A 9,433-nucleotide genomic window follows, 5' to 3' on the forward strand; every position below is an offset into this window, starting at 1 on the left:
ATAAGTCCACATATAGATCAAATAACAAATAATTACATACTCCAATACAAATCATCTCATAACCATTAATGAGCCGACCTTGGTGCCTTCGACCCATGAGTGTAGTGAGAAGACTCACCTTGAATATTGAACGACAGCTGACTAGGTCCCAGCTCCGAATATCAACTCTACTCAACCCCTTAACAAAAACATTCCTTACATGCAACTTAAAATGCCCTAAAACCTCTTATAAGTTAAACTTGGTCAAAGATTAAAGTCAAAGTCAAAGTCAAACAATTCCTTAAATGCAACTTAAAATGCCTCAAAACACGCCGAGTTGTCCTTCAAGTCATCGTGTTTCTCCATTAACTGCACAGATCGGGAAAAATCCTATCAACTCGCCGAGCTAGCCATAAATCCAACAGCTTAATGCATTAATCTGTTTCCATCGAATCTAGGAACTCCAAATCTCAGATCTCCTCTAAAATGATGTCTAGAAGAGTAAAGTTTACAACTTTACCCTTAGGAACCACCACAATGAGCCAAACCCAAACCCTAGACTCATTAGAGTGAGGCTTGACCCATTAAGCCCTTAAACTCCCAAAATGCAGATCTGGCATCCAAAGGCTGGGAAATCACGTAAAGTTTCCAACTTTACGTCCATGCATGCTAGAAAGAAAATCTAGGGTCCAAGATGGGCTATTAAAGGACTTATTGCATGAATGGGTCCTAGAACTTAGAAAAGCTTGCAACTTTAAGCCAAATGAGGCCATAAAAGGGTCATATCTAACATAACAACCCCTGGAACACTCAACTTCTTGGACAACCTAACCATGATCCCAAAATCAAGATAAAACCCCAAAACAAAGAGATCTAGATGATAACAAAGCAAGCTATAAACTTGATACCTCCAAGAGACTGCAACAAGTGGGGAGATTCAAGATCTAAGTCTTCCCTCCAAGATTTACACCTCCAATCTTCCAAGCTTCTTCAAAAGACCACAAAATATCAACACTCAAGGCCCTCCACAAGCTCACATACTTACAAAAGAAGATGATACACGCTATTTAGGGTTTCTAGATAGAGGAGGTTGGTAAGTAGGCCAGCCAAGGGACTTAAGGCCTTTAAATAGGGTGCAACACCCTAAAAATTAGGGTTCCCATCCCATCCACCAACTCGCCGAGTTGGGACACCCCGACTCGCCGGGTTGGTTCATTAATTTCTGCGGCCCAAACCCTCTCGGCACGTCGAGTTGAAGCTTTCACCTCGTCGAGTCCGAAAGGTATTATAAACAATTGGAGAAATAAACTTATACCGGAACCAAGCATTACAAGATAATCATTAAATAAAAAATTTCTCAAAACTTGTCACAATTCATTACTAGCTACCCTCCGCGACTTCTTGTCATTAAACTAATGAAATCTCATAATTTAATCACAATAGACTTAACCCGCAAGCAATCAACTAAACCTCTCATAATGGGTATTTCTCAAATATCAGGGTTTATAACCCTTACAACCTTGACTAAATCTCTAATCGTAAGATTTACTCACTAGTCTTACTAATGAGTTTGTAGCAGCACCATATCATGGATACCATTAATATACTCGGGTTTATCAAATCTTACAAATAATATAATATCGAAATTACTAATTAACGGGGTAAAATATGCCTTAACAGACCTTGTACTTGACCCCGTATCTCCTATATATCAGTATAACTCCTCCTATATAATGCCCCATATACGATTCTCGGCAGGACCTTGATCGAACGCATCTAAAACTCTCCCAAATGACTCAAAACACTCAATTTTATTCTTTGGGGCATCGCCATGTCATGGCCTATGTGTGCCACGTTTTGGCGATCAAATGTAGTCTGGTTTCTCCATGTGCCACACTCTCCCATCACGTGTCTTGGCGACTCGACTTGTGCCACATCATGGGAATCAAATTGCCACGTTTCGCTCTCCGTTTGACACATGTCCTGACGACTCACTCATTGCCACATCGTGGCAAGTATACCACCACGTCCTGGTGGTCAAGAGTTGACCGTTGACTTCCTCAAAATAGCAACGTACTTCCGACTAAACTTCAAACGACCATAACTTTCTTGTACGAACTATGTTTTCGACGATATTTAAATGCACGAAATCCTCTCAACAAGCTCTACAACATTCTCAGTTATCTTATGCTAATTAGAATTTATCAATTTAAAGTAACTGCACACTCTATTTCTCATACTCACCTCATATCATTTTATATCTTCTAAAATGATACTTGGTTACGAAAGACAGGTATTACATGAACAAACCAAAAAGATAATTACACTGATAAGTCAATTTCCCTTTTTTAAATTGAATGTCTATTGTTTAATTTCTTAAATTGATATGCATATCTAAGTTTCTTAATTGGTATGTGTATTTATGCTTAAGTATATTTGTTAAAGTAATGTGTATCGGTAGGTGTATTAAATTGATATGTGTGTTTAGGTTTGTTACATGTGTTCCAGAGTTAACCCAAGATGAAATATTTGAATAATAAATCAATTTAGTGACTACATTGAAAAACAACAATCTCGATCTTCAACAAAATCGTTTGAGAGAAAGGGGTCAGGAACTAGCAAATAACGATCTCATGTGATGGCCAGGTGGCCACCAAGTAGCCCTGAAACATCATGGGAAATATGAAAAAATCTTTGTATTTTGGTTCTACCGACAAAAAATCACTCCTGATTATTATTATTATTATTATTATTATAACCATTGGAACCTGTCATTACTTGCAATTTGACTCAATTTGCAGGTTACCACAAACCATAGCATGTTTCGATAGTTAAATTGTAAACAAATTATCAACGGTGACTTTTTTTGTCAATATGCCAAAATATAAGTAATTTCTTTCAATGCATAATAATTTTTAACCGTAAATATTATTTATTTTAAGATTAAATTATAATCTATTTTTGCTGAAACAATCATTACAATTTGCTTGATTTTTAATATATGATTATAAATAAATACCATTTTTTAATTACAGTTATATTTAATAAATATAATAGTCGATTAAAATGTAAAAATATATTGTTATGAATTATATCATCGATTTTTTATGATGGAACTAAACCAAAATTTGATATGAAATACATCCCCATACCTAGTACTTAATTGAAAATCTTCATTTGGGTTGGTGTATATTAAGTAGTTGTAACATGTATTCTATATAAGTTAAGAATACTTATTGTTGAGTTATTGCATGGATAGAGCTTCTATGTCATACAGACAATATTGTTTTGCATATTCTTTATTGATCTATGGATGAATTAGTACACTATTTTCAACCAAGTACGTATGGATGCATATTTCGTATTAAATTTTGATTTAGTTATATAATCAAAAAGTGACAGATACATTTAATAACAATATATTTTTATATTTTAATCGGTTTTTATATTTTGTTAAATAGAAATATAATGTATTTATTATCATATATTAAAAATTAAACAAATTGTAATGGTTGTTTAAAAACAAATATAATATAATTTAGAAGGTGTTTCAAAAAAATTCAATATGTTATGATTTCTAACTTTTCAAAACTCGTTATAACTTTGTGGGTTGTAAAAGTCAAATACCTTTTAAAACATATATATAAGTTAAGAGACACTTTTTAAATAAGAAATTATTGGCTTATTGACTTTTCCTCACCACAAAAGCTAATCCAAACATTTTAAAAAAAATTCATTTCTCACCATCATAAGCTAGTAAATCATTTTGCCAAATAAATATTTTTGAGTTTCAAAAAGAAATCTCAAACACCCTCTTAATCTTAAAATATATAAGAGTTGAGGTCAAAAATTATTATACATTGAAAAAAAAGTATCTATATTTTGGCATATTGATAGAAAAATCATCTTTAATATTTTGCTTACAATTTAACCATCAAAACCTTTTATTGTTTGTGTTAACCTGAAAATTAAGCTAAATTGCAAGTAATAACGATTCCGGTGGTTAAATTGAAAAACAAAATCATTAGAACCAATATATATATATATATATATATATATATATATATATATATATATATATATATATATATATATATATATATATATATATATATATATATATATTCCTAAACATCATGTGGCCACTTGCGTGCTATCTTAGGCTTGAGGGAGGTGCGGTCTCGCCACTGTGACAAGGGTACACCGCCCTCTATGTGTGGTCTAGAGTGCGGTCTAGCTGCAGTATACCAAAATTTGGTCGCACCTCTCTCTCTCATTTATTTTTATATAGAAATCTAATTTTTTTTATATTAAAACAAAATACTTTAACATCTATTTCCAATATGGGTATTTAATTTTTTTTTCTAAACTTAACTCTTTTCTCTCCGCTTTCTATTTTTTTTACTTTCCTTTTTCTTTTCATTTAATATATACATATCTAAATAATAATGAATTTGTTAATAATAATGAATCTTTTTTATTATATAAAAATAAGAAGTATTGTTTTATGTTAATTTGTTAATATGAGTAATGTTTTTTTTTTTGAAGTAATAATATGTGATGTTTTTTATTAAAATTAAAGTTTTAATTTAAATTAAATTGTTAAAAAAGAAGTATGGCATCATTTTATGGGTGTGGCAAGGAACCACATTTTTGTGGTAAAATGTGATGTGACACCTATATAGCAGAGATGGTGCGATTTTTGTAACATCATTCCTTCCAACCTCAAAATATCTCTAATGGTTGAGCTATGCTATAACTTAAAATTATTGTCACATTTCTATTAATTTTAACCTCTAAATAAATGGTCTCTCCAATGGTTAATTTCTTCCACTAGCTTTTTTTTTTTTTTTTTTTTTTTTATTTAACTAATATATCCATATCTATTTAATGTGTTGTATATAACCACTTCCATTTAGTTAGTCATTTTTAAACACATATTGTATTAAACACATTTTGATAATACCTCTATAAGTTCATAAGATGTCACAAAATATTTGATAGATAAATTAAATAAATTGACAAATCAATTTAACTACTAAATAAATAAATTAATTAAAAACTAAAATATAACAAAGATTTGAATTAAAATATAATCAGAAGGTGAGGGGGTAAAATATACAAAAATTTAAATTATATTGACCACTTAATATATTTTGAATGATCAATAAAAATAAACAAAAAAGTGGTGTGCTCCAATGGAAATAAGTGTTCATTTATAAAAAGTCAATAGTAATAAGTTATAAAAAAAAAAAAAAAAAAAAAAAAAAAAACCTTCCATTGGAGATGCTCTTAGATTGTCCCTTCCTTTTATTTACATTTTCGTTAAGAACATCCACAATGATGAGTTCAATGGGAGGGTTGAATGAGATGGCAAGTCTAGTTGCCATTCAATGGATGAAAGTCTACCATAGCGAGATGTCACCTTGACATTCAATGGATTTGGAGTTCAATGACCATTGAACTCTTCAATGGGAAAAATAAAAGTTTTCTAATCTTAAATACATACTATAAATTAGTTTTTATAACTTTCTATTGAACTTTGTAGAGTTCAATGTGTTGTAGAAAAAAAATGATTGAGTTGTATGGAATATAAAAAAATGATATGACATTGAACTCTATGAGATTCAATGTATTGTGGATGCCCTAAACGGCAAAACGAATTACGTATGTAATGCATTGTGTATCAAGAAATAAATGTTTAACCTCCATGTCCCTTAATTACACTATCACACTATCTACTTACTATTCTATTATTTGCACCAAACATTTTTTCTATCAATCTGTCAAAGCTTATATATGTCCGAGATCAAACAAATATATTTTCTTTTCATTTGTTAAAAAAATCATATAAAAGCAGATGATGGTGAAATTTTGTGCCCATAAATATAATAAAACAAATAAATACTCAATGATTCATTTAAATGATATTCTAAACTTTTGTTCGTATTGCCGATATTTAAAAATTGTGAATTGATATGCTTGTAGTCCCCACGTTAACAAACAACAGGAAAGGCAAAGTTTCCCTTACTAAAAAACAAAGACGACAATTTAGACTTCCATCTCCATTCTATTTTATTTAGTTTTAAATTCAGTCAACTTTATTTGGCTCCCTTACCTTCTTCTCTCCTTCTTCAGTCGTATCCCTTATTTCCTTTGACATATAAATCATCAACCCTCCATGGATGTTTCTCTCACTTTCTTCTAAAACATACCTACCACCATGGAAGTTGCTCCAACCATGGATTTGGACTTCAGTTCTTCATCATGCACCGGCGGTTACTACACTAGTGCTCCGTCGAGCCCCACACGACTGACAGAGTTGTATTGCGGCTTCGATGAGTTGTTAATCTCCGCAGGAACTCACCGGAGCAGTTCTCTTGCCACCGTTCCATTTGCTTGGGAAGAGAAACCCGGCGTTCCGAAGGCATCCGCAAACTTATTCGAAGATGATTTTTCATTTGATGTAAGTTTCCATCTCCCCAGGGATTCAATCTCGGCTGAAGATTTATTCCACGGTGGTGTAATCAAGACCGGTGATCCTCCCCGAGAGAAGACGACAGAGAGAGAAAGAGGACGAGAGAGAGGCGTTTCTCCATCTTCATCTCGTTTACCTTCATCGAGAAGTAGAAGAACAAGATCGATGTCTCCAATCGGGGGCTCAGATAATTGTCGTCAGCAACAACCAATAGCCATGGATACAAAACCACCATCCATTTCAGTGTCGTCAAGTACTCCTGATTGTTCGTCGGAAAATGGGTCGAGAAAATGGAGCTTCAGGGATCTGTTCTTGTTCAGAAGTGCTTCAGATGGGAGAGCAATGGACAAATACCCTTTGAAGAAATACTCAACCATCTTCAGGAAACAGGATCAAGATTTTAGTAACTCATCCAAATCTGGATCCATTTCAAAGAGAAGAGGACAGGTGTCGGCTCACGAGTTACATTACAATATGAACAGGGCAGTTGCGAATGACATGAAGAAGAAAACATACTTGCCATACAAACAAGGCATTTTAGGAGGACTGTCCTTCAATGCGTAGGAAGATGTGCAAAATGTCTCCGGAAAACATTGATTTCAACTATAGCAAGAAAGTTTGATTTAGGTGGTTTGAACTCGGCTATTGTTGTTAAGTTTGTTATTGGCTTATTGTATGTACATATATAGGATACTTGTATTTAATTTATATGGATATTATCAATTAGTATTATCCTCAATTACTCTTTTAATCATTGTATTTCTCCTTGCATTCCTTGTTGCTATTTTCATCAAAGGATTGAGTTCTTTCCATGGTGGCCACTTGCTCTAAAATAAGAATTAATAATTAAAATCGATGAAGTATGAGGTTTAACAGTTGTATTAGAATAATGTAACTGTATAAATGAAGCGAAGCCTATACGATCTCATTTCAAACTTCCAAATATCTCTTCAATTTTTTACCCCACTCCTTTCGAGGAACATGCCTCACCACATTAGTTGGGCTTTTAGGATTTTGATCACACATTCTTACTTACTAGCTTAATAGCTTTTGCCTTTTGTGCCCATGAAGTTGGGCCAAATCAAAGTTCTGAAATAACACGAGCAATCTAATCATAAACACAATTTCATATTGCTTTTATTAATTATTAGTAAAACAAAATATAACCACACAACCAATTTTGGATACCCAGATTAAATTGTAACGTATACTCCATAGAATAGAATAAAGAACATCTATCGAACAAAATATTGAAGCCATACAAAATTCAAAATGCTCGTAGTAATTCACTCCTTAATACCCTTCAAACTCATAAAAATTAGTCATTTTAGCAAGTGATCATGTAATGCAACAGAAATCAAGAAAACCACAAAACTAAAGTGGATCTATAAAACATTATGTACCCATGAAATAAAAGTTGAAATTAAACTAACCTTCAAAAGAAGTCACTTATATCAAACCCATGGGGTCACTCCTGCATTGTTTTTGTTTCTGCATTTTCAATATCTTTCATTCTTTTTCAAAACTAACTCTAACTTGAAACACCAAAAAAACGTTAGAGATGAGAGAATAAAAATTAAGTGATTAACATACTTTACTTACCATCAGATTGAAGATATGAGAATAGAGTTATAGAGATTGAGAAATCGGTTCAGTTAACAATGAAACTTTAGAACTACAGATGTTAGAAATCAATATTTTAAACTTGTAATTAGAGAATTAGAAATCAGAATGGATTAACAAATCAGTTGAAAAATTAGACAATCAGAAAGAAATAAGAAAACTCAAAAAGTGAGAGATAGAGTTGTAGTCCTATAAAGGGGTTCACTTCATTTTGGCCGCTTCGCTCATTTGTTTGGGAAATTATCGTCAATAATGCATCAGCTTTTGACGCTTCAATACCGTTATGAATCTGATGAGAATGATTGACATTAATTTGAGGGACCCAAAACCAGTTGTTCCTAAGGCGGTTGCCTAAAATTTTTTTTGAACGGCAGGCATGATATTAAAGAAGAAAAACTAGTCAGGGGCTAGAGATTACAAAAGTTTGACAAACAAAAAAGGAAATAAAATAAAGACAGAACAGGAAACATAAATGCAAGAAACCTACAACTTATGATAGCATTCTAATACTGGGTCAAAACACCAATCGAACCAATTTAGATTTTTTCCCTTCCTCTTCCGTGCATTTATCCATAGATGGGATAGAGCTTGTATCTCAGCTACCAACATCGATTGAGATTTTGAATTTGATTTTGATCCATGAGCCATATCATTCAATTACGATTGTAGCTCCATAGATCGATAGTGACTTTGATCTTCCTCAAGATCCATATCCATCTTTATTCCACTGCTTTGTCTATTTGGGGTGATAGATTGATTACTTGATAAAACTGCTCTACCACTTCAACTTAGTTCATCAGCTACGTCAAAATCCAAGTCAAATGTATTGTAGATCTCTCCAAATCAGCCATTTTTAGACAGGGGCAACTTTGTCCAAATTATCCAGAAACCATCCAGAACCATAGATGCCAGCTTAGCTTTTGCCTTTTGCATGCAATAGAAGCATGATCCATGTCGACTTTGCCAGCTTCAATCAGCGACACATGTGTTGTCTTTAATCGAGTTCAAGCTCCAATGTTCTTCAGCACCTGCGGAGTAAGATGCAACACCAGAAAAAAAGAGAAAAAAACGCATACCAAGAATTATTATAATGTCCCCCATCCCACAACCCAGATTTCACACGAAAGGCAAACACCACGAAAAAGAACCTAATCACAGCCGATTCCTAACGTATGTCTACCCGATGAAAGAGACTCACACCAAATGCACGCTGGCTGTAATTAGGTACATCACCAAGGACACCAAATTCACCAATAAGAACCCAATGAACCCACACCCACACCCAGGCCCCATGCCCCCCCCCCCCCATTTCTCAACTATTACACTCAGCTATCGGATCACAACACCATTTCT

The 9,433-nt window shown here is 33.2% G+C and overlaps 1 protein-coding gene across 1 annotated transcript; it reads left to right on the top strand.

The window, feature by feature from the left end:
• Window positions 1–6,094: 6,094 nt before the first annotated feature.
• On the top strand, window positions 6,095–7,208 carry LOC145076256 (uncharacterized). The gene has a single exon (XM_079022214.1). The coding sequence runs from the start codon at window positions 6,203–6,205 to the stop codon at window positions 7,019–7,021; it is 819 nt and encodes a 272-aa protein (XP_078878340.1). The 5' UTR covers window positions 6,095–6,202; the 3' UTR covers window positions 7,022–7,208.
• The last annotated feature ends 2,225 nt before the right edge of the window (window positions 7,209–9,433 follow it).

Source organism: Lactuca serriola, chromosome 1 (assembly GCF_051521515.1).
Source record: "Lactuca serriola cultivar US96UC23 chromosome 1, Lser_US96UC23_V15, whole genome shotgun sequence".
Lineage (NCBI taxonomy): Eukaryota > Viridiplantae > Streptophyta > Magnoliopsida > Asterales > Asteraceae > Lactuca > Lactuca serriola.